The sequence below is a fragment of the Opisthorchis viverrini genome, assembly GCF_000715545.1.
Source record: "Opisthorchis viverrini unplaced genomic scaffold opera_v5_179, whole genome shotgun sequence".
Taxonomy (NCBI): domain Eukaryota; kingdom Metazoa; phylum Platyhelminthes; class Trematoda; order Opisthorchiida; family Opisthorchiidae; genus Opisthorchis; species Opisthorchis viverrini.
The window spans coordinates 3,589-30,740 of NW_008751828.1; the positions used below are offsets into that span (position 1 = coordinate 3,589).

The window sequence follows — 27,152 nt, forward strand, 5'->3', positions numbered from 1 at the left end:
GATGGCTTTATCACCTAATTTTATCACTCCCATCCAATGTACGTTGGAATCAGGGCCTGTCATTATTTCGGTGTTTCCCATTCATATTTTGCGGGAACTCGCATGATTTGGGCGGATGGTTGGTGCTGCACACACATTATGGGTTTCTGCCCTCACCGGAACTTTTCTGGAAAGACCGTATAGACCGAGCGGAACCTGAATGCTAGCTCTTGTATTATATTAATAAATAGGAACTTTCAACTGCAGCACCCTTTAGGTGCCACTCCAGAGAAGCATGTGGGCTTTGATGCTGCCGGGTTGTCCTAGCCTGGACGGAGGTTGGCTTAGAACCACTGACCTTCTGGTCAGTAAGTATGCCATAATCACTGAGCTATCTCGAGTTCAACTACCTATCGACAACGGAAGCCCAACTTGAAGTTTCATTATGTTGGTGCAACATAACACCTTATCCAAACTGTTTTCATTCCGCCCTTTTCAATGGTGGCTGTCCGGCTAGTCCGGCCGCTTTGCCCTATAAGATCTTGGATGAAGACAACAACGGCGAAATGGAGTGCTTTGAAGGCCCGTCCTGTATTCAAGAAGAGTGAAAAATCTTTTTGTGAAAACGACCGGGGCATCTGTCTGCCCTAGTTTCAGGATACTGTATGTTATAATCCTACATACGTTGGTCCACTATCGGGAAAGCCAGATGCGCGAGATTTCACGCCGGTTTCGCCCTGGCGTTGATAATGTCCCCGCTTTTCACAACTACTGAGACTGCACCATTCCTTACGCCGACTGACTGAGGTCGCTTTTCTCGATCTGAAGATATGATAGTGGCTAGCGACGAAGGGTGTCCCTTCTTAGTCCTTATTCATGACAAAAGCGTTTCATATCTGCGCCCGCGGACGCGTACTTAACTACGGCCAGCTCTTTAGTTCATCACACCTCACTACATTTTAAGGCATTTCGAACCTGCATCCTCCCGGCTAGTAGTTGAAAACGCAACCTTTCAGCTACGAGCGGCTGATCGGCGCTGTGATTTAGTCTCACCTAGACAGAATATTGCGCCACTGGTCTGTCAATCGGGTAAGCCACATCACACGGCGAACCAATCGATCCTCCACTAGCGATGTTTGGAATCGACGGTGACCCCTTTTTGTTCTGTCTTAGCTGGATTGTTTGAACTGATTTCGGAACAAGGACATGCATCAGATAGCTAGGTCGTGACATAAAAAAGTCAATGCGCGCACTAACAGGCCGCGAGCGAAATGCACGAACTTATGTTTTGTGGAATCAGACAAATTTCACAGGCTGAAGAGTTGTGTGTAAGGCGGTTGTATGATCTGTTTTGATCTATGGTTATGGAACTTGTCCCCTCTGATCCTGAGAAATGAGACGGAATCAGACTTTTGATCATCGTTGCCTTCGAAGTATAGCGTGCTGAAACGTGTTTGCAGTGAAGTGTTGATGAAGCATAATCACTGAAGCGACAAGGCCCTAAAGTGGTTTGGATTTTTACTACGCATTTGACAGCTTAACACCAGGATTTACTACGATGGTAATATTGACGATGGCGTACATAGCTCCCTCAGACATAGGTTATCATGTGTCTAGAGGGTAACGGAGAGAGCTGGTAAATTACGAAATCGCATTGGTGGGAATCGCTTTTGTTTCCGGAAACCGTCGTCCTGCCTAATAGAACATTTGCCCGCAAAACGGCTGGATGTATAGATAGATCGTCGCAGAATAAGTGTTCAGATGGCTCTGAATCTTTCTGCCACTAGAAACCTCAACAGCCCCTGGTGATCAAAAGTGCTTCTTGTAACTTGTGAAGCTGTTTTACATGCACTCCTATGGATGCATACGGTCCTGCTAGAGACTCTTATCCGAGTTTACCACATCCATGAGTGTTAGAAAGATTGGTATCTTTTCATTCGTCTGCTGCTATCTCGAACACGCTGCATTGACATGCTGCTTGGAGCTTCTGGGCTAGCTGATGAACTTCGGCATCTTGATACCTTCCCGGAATGCTTACCCACAGACACTTGGTAGGTGGTTGGGATGCACTTCAGGTGCAGTGCACTGCACCTAGAGAGCCCTGCCGCACAGCTTTATATGATTACAGGACTGGTTGGGAGCAAGTCCAAACCTCATTCTTGCAGGCTAACAGTTGGCGTGGAAGGTAAAATTTCCGTGGGTAGTGGCATAAATGCCGGTAGAGTGAAGAGTGCATTACATATTCGAAAATGATGGGAGGTTTCACCAACTTTCGATGCCTGTTATGCTGTCGTGACGTCAACACGTACCAAGGACATACCATGCACTGCGAGATTACAGTTTTGGTTCTGACCGTTCACTCAGCTTTCTTCTTGCAGCAACTCCATCAGGCCACTTTACTGTGGCGGAAACACCGTTTTCAGTGCCCATCTGCTACTTTTTACCTTTGGAGAAGTTTAGTCAGTGCACTCGAGTCTCAGACAGCCTGAAGATCGATTTGCTTGCTTTTTATTGGTGAACTTTATTTGCTGGTTGTTTCTATTTCCATTCACTTTGCAGACTGTCCCCCTCCCACGGTTGGTAAAGTTTACCAACCTAAGAATTCAAAGATCCCGATCAACAATTTCGTTTCGTTCCACCTACCCAACGTTTTACTTTAACCGTACCTGCAGGCAACGATCATCAGCATGCTGATTGTATAGAGAGCAGCGATGGTTGTTTTAAGTTTTTTTTTAAAAAAATTGCTGGCGTATTATTATGTGGTCCCGAGGTTAATAGGGTGAACCGGCGATCATGCTCAACCTGGTGCGTCCAGCTCATAAAGACTGATTCGGAAGTGAAACAGCCTTGTGATGGTGCCTATCGGCTGGACAAGTTTTGCTTAACTGACTACCAGTTGTTAATCATTTGCCGTGAAACTAGTAAAAATGGTTTAGGTTACACTTAGAAATGTGTTTGTTCGATAACTACCTTCCATAGACCTTGATGCATTCTCATGTCGCTTAGGACCCTCATGTTCACGGTAGGCTGCATTTTCTCATGTTGAGGGTCTTCTCTGGTGCTAGCAATTTTTCACTCTTCCCTAGGTTGAGTTTTTTTAACTTCTTTGAGAAGGTTATCTCTAGGCCGTACGACGAGTTGTTCTTTTTTCCGAACCTGATTTCACCTATTTTGTTACCCTTCGTAAAGCAATCCAAACCGGACGAACTTGGTGACTCTCCGTTCAGATACCACAGTGATTGGGGTGAAGGACTTACCGACGTGCGAGAATCCGTCATCTGTGTACTTGATGTAGCTAACGAGAATGTGTCGTGCATTGTTTCTCCATCCCTGTTACCTGGATTCACACCTACTCATCCCGTTTGGTGTCCAAATGACGAAGGTCTGATCTTCCTTGGATATGCTTTGAAGGCTTATCGTTTAGGAGTCAAGTACTGTCTCCAGCGCGCATGCCAGCTGTTTTTCCTCGACTTCCGTGAGTGTCTGCTGAGTCGAGTACTAACAAACGTGTGGAAACGCATGTAATTTATTTGGTCTAACTGGAGGCCCAAATGTGGTAACATTATCACTTCTGCTTCACTACTGCACAATCACCAGGCTATAACCTGGTGATTAATTAAAATTAAGCCCGTTTGTCAACTTGGTGCGCTCATTCCATCCCAAAATCCTTCTATATGAAATTTACATCCCGTCTGAAAAGTGACTAGGAATTAAATGTCAGTTTTTCCGGCCTAAGGGGTCGGGCTAGAATGCACGTTGGGGGGCTTGTTGCCATCGCATTAGTCACCTCAATTTGGAAGGCTCGATTGGTCTAGTGGATGAGAACATGGTCTACCAATTTGATGACTAGGGTGCAGCCCCTATGGATAACCCCACCTTGGCTGTCGACTCTGTGCACGTGTTTTCGAAATAGAAAAGTAGAAATGTGCACTTTATACGGTTTTTTCCTTGTCTGTTACTCTAGTAACCGAACTCGTAAACAGAAAAATGACAGGTGATATAATTTGAGACGAGCTATTATGGGGAAAACGACTATTTGTGCGTCGACATTTTACCATAAGAAGATCAACGGATAGTGCGCCTTTTGTCTATCTATGCATTTATATGCGTTCAAACATTTCCGTTTGACTTATAGCTCACTGCTTCATCTCACTCGATTGATTCGGGGCCATAGACGATTCTACTGAAAACCCCTTTGGTATGTCATTCTAATCAGCCGTTTTGTTCATGAAACTGCTATGTCAGGGTATACCTAAGGGGGCTGTATTTACGACCCAACCCTTCCTGACGATACGTTCGCTGAGGGCACATTACAGCTACACACAAGAGGTATCTGTAAACTTTTATGTAGAACATTGCCGTCAATTCTTCGCTCAACTACTCTGTGGATTTGAAATAACTGAACATTTCAGGACGAAATTATGCCTCTCTCTTCATAGGGGACAAATGCAACAAACGTACCTTTCAGGGATTGGTTTCAGTTTCGGTATATACCGAGCTGATGGTGGCAATTTTAACGGAGAACACATGTTTATGTCTGTCACAGTCTCACTAGCCAGAAGTTTCGCACAAAAATGAGTAAAAAAAAGTGATCCGTGGATACCGGTGCAAATATTCCTCTGGAACTACAGCTGTTTTCCGGATGTCAATTACAGCTGTGGCAGGATGGCTTGCATATATATCTTGGACTGAAGAATTTTCACCGTGTTATTCCATATTTCGCGCAATGTATTGTACAAATTGACTACCAAGTGTTCATGTGTGCGAGTACATTAGGAGTCATCCTCATGAGTTTCCTAGGTTTATCATCAATCTGTAATTTTTTCGCGTTTACCATCAGTTATCATACTTCGGGAAGGATAGGTATCTGATTCATCCAAAACCCATCCAACGACTTCATCCAAAGTTGCGTCGTGTCTACTAACTAGTAATGAAACAGCTCTTTGATCGCAATTCGCTTTTTTTACTGACTCGAGTACTGGCCTTCGACAAGCCTGCAACAAAGTATAGAAGCACTTATGTTTTTCACCACAATACAGCCTCGGGTCATTGAAATTAAATGTCTTCTTAGCCAGCCTGCAGCAGACCCTGATTTTTACCCCTAAAAACCTCAAGTTGGTGCCTCTTCATCAGCTTTCCATGTAATGTTATATCAACACAAGTTGCCCATTTTGACATGTTTAACTGACTAGACATAATCTAGCCTTTTAACACTTGACATTGCGTAACCTTGTTCTAATACTCCGCCCTCCTGTCTAGTCGCGACAACAAGTGGCTTTTTTTAAATGCACTTAAGATTCTTAGTAACCGTATAGTATTGCTTGTTTACTGAGAAGCTTCTAGTTTATCAACTTGAAGAGGCTATTGATTAGCGAAATACACTCATTTTCATACTAATTTGGTTTTGACGGGAGACTCACTTGGAACCCAGCTGAATCCCTCGTTTACATGTTTTAAAGCGAATGAATATGCTGCACCAGGCTTCCTCATGTTTCAGTTGGCACGATATTCGAGATATCGTGATACATCGTATGGACGTAATGCACTACTCATGGGGTTGCTGAAAACTCTCCGACAACCCACGACCGATTTCGCTTAACAACTGGTCGTGGGCTACCGAAGAGTTTTCTGCAACCTTATGAGTTGCGTTGATGGTGGTTTTCACACGACACTGATGAAAGACCAGTGAGAACATTGTCCACACACTCATTAAACTATGACAGAGTGATCTGGAACGCGATTGCAAAAAATGCCATCAATATCTCCTTCGATGGAGCATAAGATGATCCTGTAATTTCGTTGCACCTTTTATACCTTTTCATGTTTCGATTTCGGTTGAAACTATACGTACTTGTTACGTGGACATCAGTCTCTCGGGGTGCTCGATCTGTCATGTTTTTTGAGCCAGTCACTATGACTTCAAAGATTCATTCATCCCTTAATTGCCAGGCACCCAGAAATTTCATGCGCTCAGCGAGGCAAACAAAGCGGCTGATTGCCCTCGTTTCAGCCCTGATGGCAGTCGTCTAGTGTGGTTGGAAAATTCCGTCGGCGGACCCCATCAACAATGTCGCTCACTGATTGGCCTCGATTGGCCCTGGATCGAGGGTAAATCGAAACCACAAACTCTTGTACCTGTGGTGGATTCTCCTGAAAGACCTAACGGCTTTCCAGGTACATTTACTTCTTCCATTAACATTCGTTAACATTCTAATGGACAGGTTCTCACTTTCGTGTCATTTTCCTCCTTAATGAGATACATTGAAGACAAACAGCTGCATTTGGTCTAAGGTGCCTCTTCCTGAGCTAAAAACAACTGCGGAAGGGATTCGGCCTAGCTTGGCTGATGGTCGCATGTTCTTCAATCTGTGGATCACCAGCGACTAGAATATCTCTCATATGCCTTGACCTTGTGCTGTATGATTTCGTCAGTTTCTTCTGAGTCTGTTCATCCTTCTTCTTCACAGTAACAGAAGCAGCTGCAAAACGCATGCTGCTCTTCAGAGTATCTTGGTCACAAACGGCTAGAACTTTATACAAAATGGTGCGAACACGTGTCTGAACAACATAGCTTTGATATTCCCTAAAGCCTTCGACTAGTGTACCGCGCAGATGTTAAAACCCGAACTTTTTTAAACCAAACTGGCTTTGAAAAAAACGTTGTTATCTGATGGTTTTATTTGCACCCATCAACTTCAACCCTCCGTTGGAAGAATCCAACACGGTCTGAGGACTCAACGTCCCACTATAATGAATACCGAAATCCCTATGTATCTGTACGTGATAAGAATATCGTCTGAGTTACTGCTAGTTATGCTTTCTTGGCTACTACATCAGGTATAAAAAATGGAGCCTTGATAAGGAAGGTTATTGGTCACGAGGTCTTATGGTTACAAACCTTATTTGCATAGTGCACTTGACACAGATGCGATCCAGCCAAATGCCCTATTATCTATAAAAACTGGCAAGAACTGGTTTCGCCCTTTTTCAGACACAGTGGTGGGTTCCTGTCTGAATCAATTTCATTTTTCACTTAAACATCAAATTGGGCGTATATTGTGACAGCACCTATTCGCAAACTGATTCCGCACTAACGGAAATTTGTTTTGTTTTCACGTAAATTTATTATACATGTTCTAGCTATGTAAACTCGTTGATAATAGGAACATTTTTTGTCCTTCAACCAATGAGCCCTCATAGGAGCGCTAAATTGATATAACTGTAACGTATGCTTAGTTCAAACCGGTAAATTACAATCTGAACAGGGGACACTAAGCTCCTATCTGGCAATCTCAGTGGAGATTTTTAAAGCATCGTGTTGAGACGTTTCAAGCACATCAGAGACGATTCGGAATGGCTCATGTCAGGGCACTGACTACTGTGTGTAGGGAGCGTAATTCGAATATAACTATGGTCTCTTGATTGTTGCTGTCTAGGTTTCGACAGTTTGCAAGCATTTCATCCTTCGTGTGTCCTTTGGGTTGCATGGCGGCTATGCACCAAAAGGACGCCACTACTGGACGACTGTTGGTACTGTCCGTATGCAGCGATTTTTATTCGTCAGCCGCAGCTTGTACGTTCGACAACATACGGAATCTGTTTCAGCTTTTCATGCACGAATGACTGCGATAAAATGGTGAGCAATTAATCGAGTGAGAAGAGATTGGTGGTTTTGTCTCTGAAGGCTGGTTCACTTAAGCGGGATAACTGCTTAGTTTGAACGTCTCCGGGTAATCACTGGACTAGGGACTGATTGGTTGGTTGGAGGCTAGTTCACTGGCCACGTTGATTCAGTTCACGTTCATTTATTCAGTTAACCTATCCGAACACTAGATTAGATTTTTTCTAGCACATGAACTTTTGTGACATTAGTATCCACTGCGGAACATTACATAGGGTTACTTTATGTTCGTTGGTTATTTTTCTGCACAAGGTGTACAACATTGTCTTTTTGTTTTCCGTCAAAGGACTTTACTGTGGTTTGCCAGAACACTGCTGGACTGCAGACAGTCGTTGCTTGGTCGTGTCATCCATTTGGGGCTTTGATCTTGCTCCGCTGTTAATTGTTCTCCCGGAAACATTTGATGGCCGTTTGGCTGAAATTCGGAAAATCCCCTTCATCAATGATCTCGGTTGTCTTGAGGATAATGGAAATAATCCTATTTCGGTTGACATCCTGGATGTTCACTTTGACGTCGTCGCCGCTTGCTTTAGCTCCCCGGTTCATCCTCCCTGTCTGGCTGTCATGCACGTTCCAGAAACGGAAGGAGGAAGTGACACTTCGTCTTGGTTGGCTAGGTACAAGTAAGCGGTATGCTAATGGTTTTGGCTAAACCGCTGTGTTGATATCTTTATTTGTATGATCGTTTCCAATGCTGATGATGTCCACACTGGGCTATTTCCACGCGTGTACACCTCTTTAGGCTAAACTTGAATATTGTCGACTCCGATTTTGTGCAGCTACTCTTTCGGTTGGTATCAATACTGTTCTTCCCGTACATTGTAACGCATGACATGTCCGGGACATCCCGATCCATGCATCGATAACTTCCGGCGGACACCCATCGTGGTTGTTTGTGCTCCTCTACCCTGTTTATACGTTAACGTAGCAGAAGAACAAAGCGTCGTCTCGGGACGTTCGAAGTAATGCGAACAAAATCAGTTGCGTTAGTCAACTCTGATGAATTTCAGAATGCTACGCAACTAGATTAAGTGCACTTTTCGACCTGCCTCGTTCCCCGCCCAATAACTTACGGTCCTAAGGAACCAAAAGCGGTTCCTTCCTATAGCGCATGAGCTATGCCTGATCAAGTCGGAAAAGTAGAGACAAACCAACGGTTCTGTAGACAGCAGCTTTGTAACCAGCAAAGCACCAAACAACAGCGCCCACTCCCGCAATAGAATGCTAGGGTTTCAGCTCCAGTAAGCCGGCACTACAGGTAACATCTAACCAAACATTAATTCGGGGCACTTGGTGTTTGCTATTTCCCTGGATGAGCACATCGGAAGTGGGCGCACTAGTGGCTAATGAAACCAACAGTCATGTAGTTGTTGATGCGCCTGGACCAAAAGTTATAGCCTTCAACACATTCCTGGTCGATTTCTAATTANCGATTTCTAATTATCCAGACAATTAGGACGATTTGACTTCAATTAACCAACCGAACCATCACCTCCAGCACACAGGTTTTCCTATCCGTAATTCCGTTGTCGTCGGTGAACGAAACGAACCAAAATACATGATCTATAGCTGGTTAGTCGCAGTAACTCGGCCTATGCCACCCAAGTAAGTGGTGCGCTACTAATCAGAGCACAATTTTCATCCTGTCCAAATGCACACTGCGCATGTCGTTTCCGTACCAACATGTTGACTTTTTCGGATGAGGTGACCAGGTTGTCTAGAATATGCCAGTATACCGACTGACCAGATTTCACATCTTGGAAGATAGGCACTGCTGTCTAGATCTAACAAAAGAATAACTACTGCAGTGTGCACTGCCCCGAATAATCGTGGCATGGCATCAGAGTTATTCAGATGAGAGTGAGATGGATATAAACGCTCGCTTATTCTGTACCTGTTTCGTCCAATGTCCTCTAGGTGGCAAATCATCCCCTCTGGAGCGCTTACCAATAATTCTGGAAGTATGCCACCTTTTTTCTCCGGAATAAATTACTCCATCATTCGGTCTTCTCGGACAAGTTGTGAGGCACTGTTAGCACGGCCAAATGGCAGTGTCATCAAACTTCAAAGTTAGTTTGTTTTGCATATCATGCTGGGCTTTATGCGCACAATATTTCCTCGTTATGTAAGCGCCGCCTGGCAGTATGTAGATTGTCTCCAATTTTGGAGACTATTTGGTACGTTTTCTTTCGAGTTGTGTGGATCACTGTTTAAACGTTTCCTACAGGAAAAAGCGTTTTCACACTTTAGCCACTTATGAGTCATAGATCTTCACCTCATATAGTTTAAATGCACACGATGGCTTGGTGAGATGGAAGCAGCTCTTCACTCAAGAGGTTTGGGAAGACATCTAAACAGATGCTTCGAATCACCGTACAATCACACTACCATGAAATTTTGTTATCCCGCGGTGATTGGTGTGGCGTAAGATAAAGAAAATTGGTATAAGTTATGCTTGTTTGTTCACTGGGATACTGTCAGGGCGTCCAAATGTAGACATACGAGCGACCAGGGTCGTTAAACAAACTGTTAGACCCAAATCTTAACCACAAATGGCAGAGATTATTAGGATAGCTCCTATGGGACATATCGCCATCGCCTCCAAATTAAAGACTGTTTGCCTTGTTGTTGTTGCTGTATATCTATCCTCAAAACTGAATGACCTAACCCGTCGTGAGCATATTGACGGTCTCGTATATGAAATGCCAATTTTCGTTTGAGCTATGGTCCTGCACTTGCTCCTCCTCACAGGCTAGATTTGACCTGCTTGCCTACAACGACTATATTCGGTTGGACTACTCGTTGATGCCGTAAAATTGCTGTTTCCCGTACAACACTGAGCTGTTTTCTTAACTGTGGCATCTTTTGCTAAATTGGGGTAATGAAAAGTACTTGTTGAATTTCAAGTAACTGTTCGAATGAAAATCTGCTTCCTCCACTTTCTTTTCTGAAAAATTCTGAAGATAAGGAAGCTGACACTTCGCAGTTCGGTGAAGTTCCACTGCGAAACTCACAACCTCGTGGCCTGATTGTTTTCCCCCATGGAGGCCCACACAGTGCCTTCACTTCGTCGTGGTCCCCAATGCTGGTTGGTTTCATGGCTTCAGGATTTGCTTGCCTGTTGGTGAACTATCGTGGATCCTTGGGATACGGGCAAGAAAGTTTGCGTTCACTGTTGGGCAACATTAGTCGGTGTGACGTAGAGGACTGTGTTGAAGTAAGTTTTTTAGTGTCCGTTTACTGAATTCATTATTGCTTGATCCTTGTCTGTTACCTATGTCCTTTTGTTGGTATTCTGCACACACTACATCACTGAGATTAATTGTTCGTTTTCCTCTAGTCGGGTCTCTGTTTCCGCTTAGGAATTTTCCCAGTGGTATTCCTCTCTCTCCTCAATGTCACTCTAGCCCCTTATGCCTCATTTCGTTGGCACTAGATGTTGAGGATAGCTGCCTGTCCTCAGTAGAAATGTTTCATCATTGGAGGTTATTTAATTTCTGTTGATTCATGTTGTTTCGGATAATCATTTTCATTGCGTGATGGAATATTTTGCTTTCGATCCAGTGGTAATAGTGATCAGTGTCCCTGTCATCAAGGTCGTTACAACCGAAAATACATCAACTCGGATACGTTGGTATATCATTTGTATATTGCATGGGGATTTGGGGCGAGATGGCTCGAGGGGTTGGAGCGCGAATTTACTGACCGGAAGGTCCGTTGTTCGAACCCGACCTCTACCTCTCGACTTTTCTTGTCTACGCTCGGGCAACCTGGCAGTATCCCAGCCATCGTGTTCCCTTCGGGTAGCATGGCATCTAGGCACCGGAAGGGTGTTACAGCTGAGTGAGCATGAGGGTCAACAAGCAAAGTTCTCGAGAACAGTTCAGTAATGGCTCTATTTTAGTATTCAAATCCAAATTTCCAAGGGGCGTTATACCGTAAGTTTTGTTCGGAAAAATGTTGGGCTACTTCGTCAGTGTTTCTTGCCGGGGTAGGTGTTGATGGTGGATTGCCAGCAATGCGATAGGTGCGACTGGTATAACACTTTATTGCTAGTTGGTATTGCTGTTGCAGCAACTCTTGAACTAACCCGTTCATGAATTTAAAAGACTGCATACTTTGTGACGTCGTATTTTGTACATATGCCCCAACAGTAAAAATTAAACCACTGGACTTATTTTTCCGGTCACTTTAGTTAAAAAATGGCCTTAGTCAGATGAGAACGGTCATTGACCTGCACAGAAAACATTAACACTACTGAATTGATCAGCCGGGTTGGTCCGCTCTGGCAGTTTTGCGAAATATTTGAATCATACTCGTGGTCAGCATGGACAGATGTTTTCAACAGAAAAGTGTTCCCCCTCCAAAAAACAGGTAATTTCCTGCCAAGTTAAGTGAAAATTGTTGGACTGAAACAATATTTGTAGGAAGCAGGAACGGCGGATGTCTCTTTTTCTTAGGTGGTGCTTTCTGTGTGTCATTTTCTACTTCTTTTGAAATGTGTCCCCCTCATTTATGCCTCATCGAGTTGCGCCTGTGCCTAGTTACTAATCTGGTGTTCTGGTGGTTGTGAAACCTTTGTTACTTCGAATATCGAAGGTTCTTGCATTCCACTATTTTCCGCTACTAAAATAATCGAGGCCTTTGTGTCGGAGGGGCAATTTCTGTTCGTAAAAATCATGTGGCTTGACAAAATGTTTCGCGAAAACTTGTTGCACATCGGTAGGTCAACCTTGGCGCTCTCTAGAGGGCACAACTTTTCCATTTTACACTAGTGGTGAGTCCCATTGTGCTCCTGTGGCCACCTGTTGTCGTCCTGTCCGAATGAGTCACATATCTTCAAGTAAATGAATTCGCGATCCGGATTCGCCTTCACAGCTACAATTCTATTCGAAGGTAATTTTGTTGATGAGCTTGCCCTGATAAGTTAGGACCTCTTCTCAGTTTCCCAGTTTAAGCGAGAAAAACCTAGTTTGGTGAACCATTTGTGTTTAGAAAAACCGCGCAAACAAACGGAGGGAGTATTCGAAACAGAGCATGAAGCGAAGCAATTTTATGCATCTACACAGCTGCACTATTACAGTATGTATTTTTCTAGGACACACTTCCACCACCACTTTCCAAAACTATTTCTTGGACAATTTTTATCCATAGGCGACTCATTCGGCCTTGACATTGCTTGAGAAAGAATTTGGTTGTCAACTTCCCGCTGTACTTTTCGGTGGATCACATGGGGGATTCCTTGTTCTACATCTTGCTGCTCGGCATCCAGCACTTTACCGCGCCGCAGTGGCTCGTAACCCAGTCAGCGATCTGATCACTATGTCGAGCATCAGCGACATCCCGGATTGGACGTATGCCGAATCGGGTCTGGATAACGGTGAGCCATGGAATTTGGGCACCATACCAAGTTTATCCGAGCTGGAAGTGCTGTCCAAAATGTCACCTCTGTTTCACTTAAATTGCTCGTGGTCCGTCCCACTGCTACTTCTGCTGGGTGCAAAAGATGTCCGAGTTCCTATGTCTCAGGTTAGTGGTTTCCTCCCAGTTACTCTTCGTCACATCAGCACCATAGAGTCATATTCATTGACTTTACTTTCACATAATAGGGACTCACTTTGTTCAACCTGTTAATCTGTATTCTGAAATTCCACGGTGTATCGAATTCCTGTGAAGTATATTCCTGTTGGCCTACATTTCAGCAACCTCCAGACACTTTGTCGATGTAAAACTTTAGCAGATGAACCCAAGTTTTATTTGGTGCGCCCCTTACAGTTGAGCTTCACATGCACAAATCAACTTTGTAAACTGAGACACATAATCTACCTCATGGTTCGCGAAAAATTCTACCCACTGGCTACAGGGTTGTAGCCAATACAGCGTTCAGAATCTCACTTCCCTTCGGTGTCAACCCGAGAGTGCCAGCTATCAGGGTTCATGTTGAATGATCAATACCCACCCAACTTGCGCGCACAAAAGAACTTGACGCAAACACTTGGCTTGCTTTGGAGTCGAGAGGTGTGTCTTATTGGCCATCGATGCGATTGATTTCATTCCACTTTCTTATTCCTATTGATGTTTTTAGTGCTTCGGCCGAAGGGCTAAAAACGGAATGTCATCTCTCGGCCTTCTCATCTCAATGTATTATTCAAATGGACAAAGAGATACAATGTCTTAAGTGTTCTAAGTTTGCTCGATTATCTGCTAATTGTTTCGCCTCTTCTGCAATCGGCCTTTCCATTTACTCGAATCTAGTGGGCTTGTTTCTTCAATGAGCTTCCCCCTCCTAAGTTCAGGGGGTTCGACCATACGCATTGTCTATTTCCATTGTCCATTCTTTTATGTTCCAGGGTATCAACTTTTACCACAAACTCAAGGCACTCAGTCCGTCTGTGGCTTGTGAAGCCCATGTATATCCACAAGATGCTCATCCTTTGGAGTCACCAGCAGCAGATAAGGATGTTTTCCTCCGAACAGTCAATTGGTTCTACACTCATCTCCAACTTTCCGTGTGATGTTACACTTTTCAGTTGACTAATATTTTGATCATAATGCGCGCAAATGTAGGATTGCGTCGCACAGCTTCCACATGATTTCCTGTTTTGATCATGTTTTGAAGGATTAACTTCGTAAATAAATATTTATATGCTGTGAGATTTCCCTCCTGCTATTCTTTGTAGGACCTCCTTTTCGTTTGAAAAAAAACACGTATATGTCTCGTCTTCTGGATTTCCGTCCAATTTTCCCCATAAATTTTGAAATGGATTTTCTTAAAAGACAAGATTCTTAGGGTGATTTGATTGAAATCTAAGCGTGGCCTCTTGTTTCACTGAGATATCCCGAGGGAAGTGTATGCTTAGTTACCTGCGATAGGTAAGACATCACTTAGGGCTGCTTAATATCGCTTTGTTTCATCGTTCGATTTCTCGGGTGAGATAGCCCAAGTGGTTAGATCGCGAATTTACTGACCGGAAGGTCCGTTGTTCGAACCCGACCTCCGCCTTTCGACTTCCCTTGTCTGGGTTTGGGCAACCTGGCAATATCCCAGCCATCGTGCACAGAAAGGGTGCTACAGCTGAACGATTACTTTTGACTTCTTCCGGGGCAGTTTTGACTTCTTGCCAAGATATCTTAAAACCTACTATCAGGAATTCTCCACATGGAACTGACGTAAATTTCAATACACACCTGGTTCTCGCACATCTGAAATGCACACGCTGTGGGCCTCACGCGTAGCCCCCGTTGCGTGTGGATCGGACTCACATTTGTGATAATGGCCACTATTTGTATGACCAGTTATTGTGGGAAGTCCATACAAAAGGGAAATTTTTTGGGCCTTGTTTTCGCGTTTGGCGTTGATCTACGTAATTGCGCTTTATTCGTTCGATATAAGTTAATGTGCAAGTGGTTGCTCGCCCTGGCCTGTAGTCAACATCCCGACAAGGTCACGGATATACCCTCTTGACAATGAATGGTCCGGGATGAGCTTCAGACGAGCAGAATATTCCTATCCACTGAATAGGTATCATGTCTTCTATCTCACGCCCCGTATATCAATAAGCATTTCGGACTCCGACGCGTTCTCAGATTGGGCCACCGCCGAAGTCACTAGTTGTTGGTACCACTAATGGCTTTGAAGTATGTTTGACAATAAACGTAAGGCCTGCGTGAAAGAAAATCGTATGTCGGGAACTCAATTGAAATTAATTCATTTGCTTCCTGATGCAAGTCAGCTGATCCAGCAACATGACCATTCCAGACCTTTGTTCCCGGGTGGATGTTTGTGAACTTGGTAATCTCATGGTTATACTACAGTTGAGAACGCATTTATTGCACCATCCATTCAGGCGCCTTTGAGAGTCCCTCTTCGCCCTATCTTGTTGCTCTTTATCTTCACGCAGTGTCATCATCAACATTGTCAGCTGTGATAACCGCGTACTTGTACAGTGGTTGTAGCTGCCAATTTCGTCCGCCGGTGATTTTGAAGATGGGGTAGGTAGCTGCGCATTGGAGGCGGAAGTTGATAAATTATTGTGTAAATACAGCACTATAGGTGGGCCATTTTTCATCTGAAGTTGATCTATTATAGTGGAATGCTGTAGTAACCAGATGGAAAAATGAATCACCCAGGTAGAAGTTAAGATTTTTGTATGCGGGAGCACTGATGTTGAATTCGTCCGGAAAAGATGTATTTCCTTGTTCCAAGTTGAAGCACTTACTAAGCCTGACTGTTATATAGAAAGATTGTCTGAATAGGCGAACTCAGCCCAAGTGATAAAGCTCTCGAGTAATTTTTAGCGCGGTATTCTGCTCGCTCCGCTCCTAACGAAGGCTGCCCGAAGTGACAAACGAGTAGTAGAGATCATTGTTTAGGGTTGTGCACGATTCTGGATCTCTCATGGCGACCGTGTTCCATCTGTGCCAAAACTGCTGTCCGACTGAATTTATTGTTATCTCAGAATGAGAGCAAAATAGTCTATCTTGCTCAATGAGCCCTCGTACCAGTGACGAAGGAGAATAGTCGCGTATATGATATTGGTTTGCAGTTCTAATAGATTTGCTCTTGTGAATTGTTAAACCCTGTCATGTCCGGCCGACGGTTCGAAGTTGTTTTTGCAGATCGCTTTTTCCTGAGGTGTTATACACTCGCGGATGATCGAGCACCAGCGCCAGCTAATTTTGCTGTAGACGCCTATGCTATCCCGGATTTTGTAGGGAACCAACACGGATAGCTAATAAGTCTCCAGTTATTTGTAGCATTGACCACTCACTCTGCGTTAAGAATGAAGCAACGTGGAACGCCACTCCTACTGCGTGTCCTTGATAAAGACCACCTTCGGCGGTTAGGAAAGTTAGTTTAACATACCCGGTGTGTGCTTGGCATCATTTTCATAGTCGCTGTCATGCTACTGAATGATATAAAGTAGGCAAACGCTTTGCTTGCCGCAGGTCCCCAATGTGACCGTGAATCGTATGTGCCACTCGGGTTCAAACACATGTTGTCTCTGTAGATTACGGGAGCCAACATCCTTCCTCAGGTCCCTGAAAATTCACACGTTGTGCTGGGTTTTTCCATCAAATATCGTCACATCGTTCCGAGCCAATGAACAGCCGTGCTAGCAGCGGCACAGAGTTCTTTATTTCCAGATAAGGAAACGAAGTAATGTACAACGACGCAACCCTCGTTCTTGGATAAGCAACCTTGTGTTTCATAGGAAATCCAGTAGTGCTGTCCAGCTGTCCATTTTTTAGTATTTACCAACATGATACCTCTCACTGGCCATTGTTCGTAATATAAGTCAGAAACTTCCATGTATTGTTAGACTGATATCTGCGCTATCGGTCTAACGTGCCTGAATGACCGTGTATTTTGTATTCAAACGGCATGGCTCTTAGCCCGATGTGAAACCTTTCTCCTTCTGTTGAATTTCCGCCTCAGTAATGAAACTAATAGATCCTTCTGTGGTCTTATCTCACACAAGCGCAATGACCTTCACCAGCCATCCGTTGTGTGCAGCCTAAACAGAAAACCTGTGATCCGCTCGTATCCAACACAGGTGCTTCTGTTTCGTCATGCACTTTTTTACTTGCAGTTTGACTTTTTGTGTCGTATATGGATGCCGGATTGCCGTTGGTCAACGTACATGTAACTCCAAGGAATTTCACCACGCGATAAACCTCGATACAGACACGGGCACCACAGATCATTTACTCAGTTTTGGGTTTAATATTTCTGCGAATGATGTTTGGTAAACGCGTGTTTATTCCGGCATGCATACAGGATAAACGGGCTGCTAATAGTATTATTAAAAACGAGTGTAACATGATTTGCATCCTACGGAATGTACTGGACAGCTCTGATTATAAGGAAATCTCGGGCCTTACTGTAACGAACTAATGAGTAAAATATACTTATAGGAAAGGTTGAATGAAGAAAATTAACATAAGTGGTGTTCTATCCACCCATTTCCTGCAGTCAACCTTCATGATGTATCTATTGTGTGATGAGATGGACTCACAATAGCACTTTGAAGTTACTCTACCAACGTCACTTCAGGAAAAGCTTAATATCCCAAGGCATCGGTCATGCAACGGTGATTGCTAAACGTGAAACGTTGTTGCCATATCAACGGATTTCCTGTCCTGCGAGACAACACTAACGTCACCTCTGTTCATATAGTGCTTTAGGTTTTCATTGAGATCACCCACTCACTGTTGCCCATTCAAACTCAGATGCGTGATGAACAGCGCATCCTGTAATTAATAAATAACAACGCTCATTCATAATATCCCTTCGTCCTTCTGTGGGTGTTTTCTTTTCGTAAAAAATGTTTCCAGTGTTTCAATTGGCAGCTGACAAAGGTACGGTTATCTTGGCTCAAGAATCCAGTTAAGAGTATTGGGATATCTTGGGGCGCGAAATTCAGGTAGCTTGAAAAATTCGGTTTCGGTAATATCTCACGTTTGCAGTAAACGCAGCCTAGGATACTGAAACACGGTTTCCAATATCTGTCTTTGCGAACTGCACTTTCTGTTTACAATACTACTACTACTAATACTGATAACAATCGTTCAGCTGTAATATGCTTCCGGTGCCTACCTGCCATACCATCCGAAGGAATCACGATGGCTGCACTAGCGACCAGTGGGTCGTGTTTTCTGTCGTATCCTTCCCCTTCTAGTTTTCAAACCGTTTCATTTTATCGGGGTTTTGCCGATTTGGAAGCCTGTTTTGTTGGGAGATCAGGGAGTTTAAGCTCTGGCAGTCGGGAGCTTTTGCTAAACCGATGATTTCTTTTCCGACCATGTTTCAGCCGCGGAATGTCAGGTGTCGATTATGCTTTGGAAACGTTTCTTGAAAACGAAGATGACGAACTGGAGGGATCAGATCCTCTGGTAAGTGATTACCTGTTCGAAAAATGTTTGGTAATGTGATTACCTCTCGTTACTAATGTTTCTTACGGTCATTTTCAGAGTCAGTCAGCGACCACTGGTCTCATATTTCTTGTCGATTGCACACCAACCATGCTCGGGTTGGGGAACGCTGGTTGCGAACCCTTCGGTCTTAGACTGGCACTGCGCTGTTGTCAAACGGTGCAACAGAACAAAGCAATCAACTCACCTTGGGACGTGATTAGTCTTGTATTTATGCGTACAGTAAGTATTCCATGTCCCACTCCCACATTTCAGTATGTTTACCTGTTTGGTCGTTGTGAAAGGGGTCAGCAGTCCATGGCCGAGGATTTTCTGGCGTATACTTTGGGAAACCGGAAACCGTTAAATGGCCTTAGTTCCGTCGCTCTGGCGAGCTCTTGCGACGTTTAGCTCGGAGTCGTTGCGAGACCGTAATTTACTTAGTCCCAATATGATCACTAGGTTTTCAGTTGGTGTAATCTTTTCTCTGGATGATTCCCACATTTTTCAGTGGGAAAGACACTTCGAACACTGAAGTACTCTATAGAGGAAAATGTTGGTAGCTCAGGTACCGTAGTGGTTGGTTGTTGGCTTGTTCGCTGAGCTGGGCAATTTGATTGCAAACGTTTCCTTTATAAATGAAGGAATAAAGGAACACAACGCGGCCGTCAGGAGGGATGACCCCCCGTCCTTGATATCCATACACGAGGACCAAGAAGGCCACAAATTCAACTTGGAAAACGCAGAAATTTTGGCATACGGAAGCACGAGGCACGGAAAAGAATTTCTGGCAGCATGGTACTCCACGGCAAATTCGATCAACCGGTGCATCGAACTGGACCCAATTTACGCACCCCTACGTGCAAAAGACCAACAAGTCAACCGAAAAACTCAAGGAGGACCGAATATTGGATTCACAAACAACGAAACAAGGAACGCCTTGGAGGCAAATCAATAAAGGTCACAACCCAGGACTGGAAAGGACAAAGGTCAATCTAGCATCGACCAGATTACGACGGCAGGGGATGCGAAGCTCAAAGGTCACGTGGGCATCGGCGAATGGGGATACAGGACAACGGAGCAACCAATGGAATCACCCGACCGAACAACTAATCGCGACCAAAGGTCATCCCATGCTAGCAGCACGTATATTAACACACGCACAACACTACCCAACGCACAACCACCAACCCACCGATACGCACTACTACGCTCCACAAAAACGCGCTGATGATGTACCCTCGATTGCTGATGAGACGTTTGCAATCAAATTGCCCAGCTCAGCGAACAAGCCAACGACCACACTGAAGTACTTTTCTTGGCCCAGCAGGATGGAATTAAGGGTGATGGAAACTTGGGAACCGCGTCTAGCTGAGCATCTCCAAGAAGGTCCAAATGAGTAATGGTCTATCGGAGTTTTTTCAGCAACCCCGTTAGTAATATTAGATCATTCAACCTATTTATCTAACGGTAGCGAAATGGAATACCTTTTGCCTTATGCCTAGCAATTTTGAAGTGGAACATTGTGTTAACTCAAGGTACACAGGGACAATTCTGGCGAGCGTGGCTAAGTTTATCACCTCCCTTAATATTTCATAAGCCACATAATTCTTGGGAGCCTAATTCAGCCTCCGATCCTTTACTCCTCTTTTTTCAGCAATGCAAATTTACATACATTTGTTTCGTATTGTTTTAGAAACCTACCCAAGACTTATTTGTATATCGACCGGTCTTATTGGGAAGGAAACTCATCACTCGTGATTTCAGGACATCAGTAGTTCATCAACCGATATAAATTTCTGCGCTGTTGTAGGCTCTCACCGGATACTCTCAAGATGAGAGAATCTGTTCTCGTGTGCTTTGAACAGAGTAGGTTTTGCTATACAGAATCGTTCACCGAAGTGCTCCTACTCCGTAACAATTTCAGAGAATGGTCCACGATGTTACATGCTCATTATTTGTGGAGCATTCCACTATACATCGTTGGTGAATCTCTTACGTCACTGGGATAGTACGTTCAGTGCACACCATCCCGGGAGCGCATTCTCAACCCACTCATCAATGGCGCTTACTCAGGCCAAGTTTCCAAGTTACTGTATGCTCGAAAGATTCACAAATCGGTATCTCGGTAGTCTACGGGGATCGTGGGTGCTACCTAACGTACTGTTCCACAGGCCAGGCACCGACTGCTGTTTTCAGAGAGATATTGACTCACTTCGGTTGTGAGTTGGTTTACCAGCCGGTTTCAACAGAATTCCTCTGACTTCTTCTGGATTATCATTTTATTATACCTAACTCTGTTACTTGTCTTCTTTTTGTCGGAGACCACTTCTTCCGTACTATAGACAGCCATTATTGGTCAGCAGCCAGCCGATACCATGGCAAATCCTCTTCAAGATGACTGTCGCTGAAGAGGGATCATCATGACACACCGCTTCATCCACGGTCTAATATAAAGTCCCCAGGGAGGGGCCTAAAGCCCCTTACTTCCTTCGGAAGGTTCGCTTTATATTATTTTTTGTGCTGTTTGCGCTTGACTTACTCTACATTGTATAATCCCTACCAAAATGGTTGAACGGATTGCCTCTCTAACATAAGCGAACAAGCTAATCCCGTGCTCCGAAAAGGGCATTTCTTCGAGTGTTCAAGTGCAAACTGCTCGGTCTGGATCCATTAGCCCACGGTCCATTACTCGTCCTAATTCAGGTGGCTTACTCCGGCAGAATGTGTAAGAGATTTTCGGGTGTGCTGGCGCACTGGGATTTCCCAAAATGAAAAAGCCAACTGTTGAGTGCGTTGTTCGATGCAGTTGTACATGAGTTCGGCGATGAACGTCCCTTCCGAAGGCTTACTTCCAGCCGGCACAACGTAAGCCGCTTGCATGTATTTTCCGGATTCCACCGCTCCCAACTGTGCCGTACCGTTGTTAATTTTTTCCGACAGCCACAGTACGGTGCCGATGCACTGTCGGGTCGTCGGTGCATTCATTTTAATCGGGTGATCCACTATACGATGACAAAATGCAGTGCTAAGGGACGGTGCGACGACAAATCGTGCCGCAGAATAATGCACAGTTAGTACGGAAAGTTTCCAAGTTTTCCATAGAAGCGCTACACCATGTGCGCCTATGGAGGGTCCGAAGTTGAATCAACAGCTTGATGCCGAAATCCCCCCCATTCTCCAGTGCGCTCATTCGAGCGTGGTTTCGCGCCCACAGACTCACACGCCAATGAGCGGATTGAGCTCCTTTTAACAGACCAATCGTGGCGAGGCCCACTACATACCGGTCGGTGCTGCAATGATCCCGCGGGCTACACTGCCTGGAACTTCGTTCCACAAGGTGCAACCATGTCAGGAAGGCCAATGGGGCGCAGCCAGACCGAGAGCAGCGAGACCCCGTACTACGAGTAATCGTGCTACGAGGCTGTCTAGGGGTAAAGTCGTACTGTCCTCTGCGACAGGAGTGTGAAGGCAGTAAGGTGTTTCCCCCAGGCGAACCGCGTGTCCGTATTTATGGATGCTGCCGATGCTGCCTTCCCCCGAGGAAGGACGGGTTAGAAATGTCGGCGCCGAAATCCGCACACTCCGATCGTCTAATGGTTGACCGCCGGCGCATTATCCAATACGGTCGAAATACTTTTGATACCAAAGAGCCCGGTGCTGCTCAAAAGGCACCTGCTGTACGCAGCCGCATCAGGAATGAAACAGTAATGTCCTATTCCCTGCGGCCTCGGGTTAGACCAATCCCCTTCAGCCCAGCAGCTCAGACTGTTGAGTCGTCGGTTCCGGGCAGGGTCCCCAAAGGAAGCCCTACGTTCTCCCACTGCCTTGTTGGTCAGACTTTTGAGTCAAAGGCTGGGGTCAGGGTCCCCGAATAAAACCCTACATTCTCCCACTGCCTTGTGGGTCAGATTTTTTGAGTCAAAGGCTCAAGGTGGAATACCTCAACCCAACCCCCTTCCTCGGCCTGGGCAACCGGGAAGTATCATTTGCTCGCGCAGTTCAGCGTCCACCGATGTCCCTCCTCAACCTCTTCCCACCGCACAAGCAAACATCGCTGGGCCATTTGACTGTCAGTTATCAGACCGGAAGGCCTTATGCTCCTCGCTGCCTACAAACATTAAACAAAATAACACCTTTCTAAATCCACGAGCTCCTTTCCATATAGGAGCTTTAACGTCCGTACTCTATGTCAAATTGGCAAACAGGCTATGCTTGCTTAACCCTTATACTCCCTTAAAATTGATTTATGATGTGTCTCCGAAACACGCATACAATCCCCGATCGTGGTTATGCACCTCAGAACGCCAAGGATTAACTCAGCTCTTTTCCATTTCTCCCTCCGTGTGTCCGGTGACACAAAGGCGATGGCTCGTGGAATATATGACGTGGGAGTTGCACTCTGCCCCAGAGCTGAACGCGCTTTGCTGGATTTGATTCCAAGCTATTGCCTTCAGTGCATAGGTCCCTTCCCAATCCCCCCACTTGACACCCGACTGACAGTGCACCAATTTTGCACCAAATTTACCATCTGCAATGCCGCACTGCCTACCCCCCCCCCCCAATCATCGGTGAACGAAACTGCGACAGCTACAACCACTACGACGAGTACGCAGTTATTACAGCTGACAATGATGACATATCAGTCGAGTAACAGCGTATCGCATGGCTGCCGAATGCAGGTTTGAGATGCCTGCAAGTCCATCCCGGGTTTGTCAGAAATTTGGTGACGCACATGGAACGCTGTCTACGGGCTCGTGAGCATCGTAGTGAGGATGTGATCTAGCCACAGTTGTACCCAAAGCTTACGAAACTGAGAGCGGAATAATCTTTGCAACGGTATAAAATATCCAAATGCACCGGCTTTACGTGACACTGATAACCGCATACAAATAGCATTTCTTTGTAGATACTGCAATCACGGTGGTGCATTGGTTCAAATGCGGTTACCTACTATGAATGGCCCGTTGTGTAAAGGCAAGTTCGGGAACGTGGGTCGAAATATATGTGCACGGTCAGGGTAGAAAACAGACATTTCTGCGGGTGAACGTTTTCACCATGGGGTTCCTCACAGCATTTTGAATGTTGGGTGACAGTAAATAGAAAGCTGCCCACTCAGAATGTGCATTGGAAGGATGTGCTAGAAAGCCGAAATGAATACGTTGCCAGTCAGCAACGATGGCAACAAATCCATCTGAACAGTTCGGAAGGTTGACAACTGCACTTGTTCTCGGACGACAGGAATGCATTTTTAACCTTGTTAATTCTCAGGCCAGTTTACATCTGAGCGTCAAGTTTCGAATAACTGGGTTTCGGGTCAGATATAAGCCAATACACCACACGACTTCTCTCCTTGAAACTAAGGCTTAATTGACTATTTGAATGGTTATTTTGTCACTAGAACTATCCTTTTCGGATGATGTGATGGTAGATTTGGGTTTTATCTATTCCTATTGACGTTACAATGCAGGCAACTGGTGAGATATCAAACGACAACAGCCGATGATGATTCCTTGCAGCAAGATAGTGTTTCATCATACTCTGCCCAGGATGTAAACGAAAATCGGTGAATTGTCAGATGACCCCTTGACTGGCCTCGCAAGCCATTCTAAGATAGGTGAGTTATGGTACCTACAGAAACTCCGACAGTCATAACCGGGCATCGCGAATGAGCCTGGGTGGCTCCTCTAAATGCCTCTGGAGAAAACAATGGCTAGTCCCTCCATATGTATGCTTTTATGGTAAAAGTATTTTGGGAGGTATTCCGAATATTGAGATCATGCTAGTAGATGGGGCGAGATGAGTCAGTGGTTAGAGCGCCAATTTAATGACCAAACTGTCCGTGGTTCGAACCCCACCTCTGCATCTCGACATTCCTGTCTAGGCTTGGGAAACCTGGCTGTTTCCTAGCCTTCGTGCTTCCTCCAGGTGGCGTGACAGCTAGATGCTGCAGCTCAATGATTATTTATTATTATTATTATTATTATACTAGGGATTAAGATTTTCGGAATATACATGTGGAGAAAGTGTTTTGATATACGCAAGCATGTTATCGTTGTAATCAACCTTCATGTTCACATATTTTGGAGGATGAGATTCACAAAGATCTGTTTTCTAGCCATTGCTGCCAGTTGTTTTATGTTTTGTTTGCTCGTCAACAGCACGATGCTTAATAGCTGGACATCGCTTGGGTTTGTGTTCAACCCTCAGAGTGAGGATAAGCCGCGCAATGTCATCTTACCGATTAAGCCTTTTAGTTTTACCCATATCACACTTCGCAGATCGTTCTTTTTTCCTACGAGAGCATAGTTTTCTCCAGGTGACACGAGTCTTAGGTCGTACGATTGAGTCGTTCATGTTTCATTCAGCATCACACTTTACCCTGTGAGGTGTACGTAACCGGTCTCTACCAACTAGCTAACTGATCAATAAGATATCCTTGGCTGCGGTGATGATTTTTGGACATTGAAAATAATGTTCTACAGGAAAGAATACTTTGATGAATTGATTATCATTCCAGCTGAAAGGTGATACGGCTTTTGTGCTGCATATTCACTGGTGGATCACGTAACCGGATCACAGGTAACTGGAAGGATGTGAACCCTGTTCGAATCCATGTTTTTCATGGAACAATCAATCAAGTGATTGCTGGCCTCATTACTAGTTTTCAATTCTCCACATTCGGTTTTACGTGGTCATAGCAAGAAGACCTTACTTCAGCAACCTAACAAATGATGGCCGGAATTTCCTCAAGTATGTACAGCGTTTGTGGGATTCAGTGCTCTCGACAGTGGTGCACCAAGTCTCATGATGATGAGATTGTGGCAATTCGTTGGGGCTCTAAGGCTGTGCGCGCAACACTCCACTTGGATGCAAGCGCTGGGCGGGGGGACTGTGAGGGCGTTGTGTTTTAGTATACTTCAGAGGCGCGGGCGGTACGGCGCTTGGGTCGAGTGTACTGGGGATTGTTTCTATGGAAAAGACGGAGAAATTCGAAAATAAGCTTCGACTCAACGCATTACGCCGACGACCTGGTACCCGCAGCTGAGGACTAGGGCATTCATCTCCTTATATGCGAGACTGCAGTTTAAATTGCCCTTGAAGATGCGTCCAGGTTTTAATTAGTGAAGCGGAGACCCTTTCTAACTTTTCCACTCGTCAAAATCAGCTACGCTTCCAAGCTTAAGTATTTGATTGGGAAAATAATACCATGGCGATGCAGGTTTTTTGTCGTTTGATGAAGCTGTTGCAAATAAAGGAAAACACGAAGCCCAAATCGGAGACGTGGGATGCGTCACCTATGGCCAGAGATTCCCCCTACGTTTCAAGTCGGCGGACATGTTCAACCATTCTCTGCTATAATGCGACAGTGAGCGCTGCAGTTCATTTTATTCGAAGTTGTTGACAAGTTGGGAGTGTGCACCAAGTTTCTTGAATTTTAATTCTCTTAATCCAAATCAAATTACACCACCACCCGAATCATGCGATACTTATGACAGTGAAATGACTAAGCTGGCGTACTACTACTGATGAGGTACCTATAGCTCAAAGATGGAGCTTTGGAGTTATAGAAGTTTCATGACGACTTGTGAGCTCCACAGCTATTTGCTGAATGTTACGGGGATAAGTCATCCGCCCAGTACTTCTTTACTTTTGAGCGCAGGATGACTAGGTTTGTTTGTTTGTCTGTTTGTTTATCTTGTAATCCGTCAACCACGTGACATCCAATGGTTCAACCACTGTGTGGCACCAAGTTCTCACACTTTTCTTCTGAATACTGTTCTCTGTTAGAAATGTTCTTCATGATTGGGTAAAGACGCTTACTCTCCGTAGACGATTACTGCATAATTGGCCTTGAATTTCGTCACGTTTGGAAGGCGTCACTTAGCAGCTAATCAGCTGACTAACAGGAATCGTTTCTCAAGTTTTCATACATAGTTATCCATAATGTGACGTAACTGTTTACATTGAATACAGAAACCTGATAATGCTGAGCGTTTACTCCGACTACTACTCACTTATGCCACTTGCTGTTCGTTCATTGACGTGAGGATATTCGATCATAACTTTTCAAGCTTTGTTCGCACTGGCCTGAATCAGCCACCAACTCTCTTTCTTTATTGCCGCTACCCTTTTAGAGGGAATCATCTTCTGACCTGCGCCATATCTACGTCCTGCAGGTGAGTTGCAGAAATATGTTTGAAGAAGTTGAATTCCGGTGATAAATGGTTTTTTGGCCACCCTTTCATCTAACATCCGACTTCTTCCGTTCTATCTACAGCCCTTGACAACTCCAGATGCCGAACGTATCTTACAGCTGGAGTCGTTACAGAAGTTGGATGAAAAAGAGCTAGAAAGTCGCTTTGGAACAATTGCCGACAGGAAAGATGCACATTTCGGTCTACATGATGCTCTCTGGGCCTGTCAAAACATGTTTTCAAGTTGGTATGTTTGATTCTTCTTATGAGCAGTACGCGCGGGGTTTCTTCTACTTTTCGTCCGAACCCTTCGGAATAGTTGACAGATCTTTTGGTATCCCATATATATATATATATATATATATATATATATATATATA

The 27,152-nt window shown here is 44.7% G+C and overlaps 1 protein-coding gene across 1 annotated transcript in view; it reads left to right on the plus strand.

Annotated features, from left to right (window-relative positions):
• Nucleotides 1-2,546: 2,546 nt before the first annotated feature.
• The window catches only part of T265_07445 (hypothetical protein), a gene marked incomplete at both ends in the record, with an annotated part of 44,500 nt that continues 19,894 nt past the window's right edge, over nt 2,547-27,152 (plus strand). The window contains 11 exons of the mRNA XM_009172974.1: nt 2,547-3,454; nt 5,929-6,153; nt 7,947-8,283; nt 9,578-9,729; nt 10,624-10,877; nt 12,815-13,189; nt 14,011-14,171; nt 18,475-18,556; nt 18,635-18,817; nt 26,713-26,754; nt 26,856-27,019. Of these exons, the coding sequence (XP_009171238.1) occupies nt 3,019-3,454; nt 5,929-6,153; nt 7,947-8,283; nt 9,578-9,729; nt 10,624-10,877; nt 12,815-13,189; nt 14,011-14,171; nt 18,475-18,556; nt 18,635-18,817; nt 26,713-26,754; nt 26,856-27,019 (2,411 nt within the window). The remainder of the gene's footprint in view (nt 3,455-5,928; nt 6,154-7,946; nt 8,284-9,577; nt 9,730-10,623; nt 10,878-12,814; nt 13,190-14,010; nt 14,172-18,474; nt 18,557-18,634; nt 18,818-26,712; nt 26,755-26,855; nt 27,020-27,152) is intronic.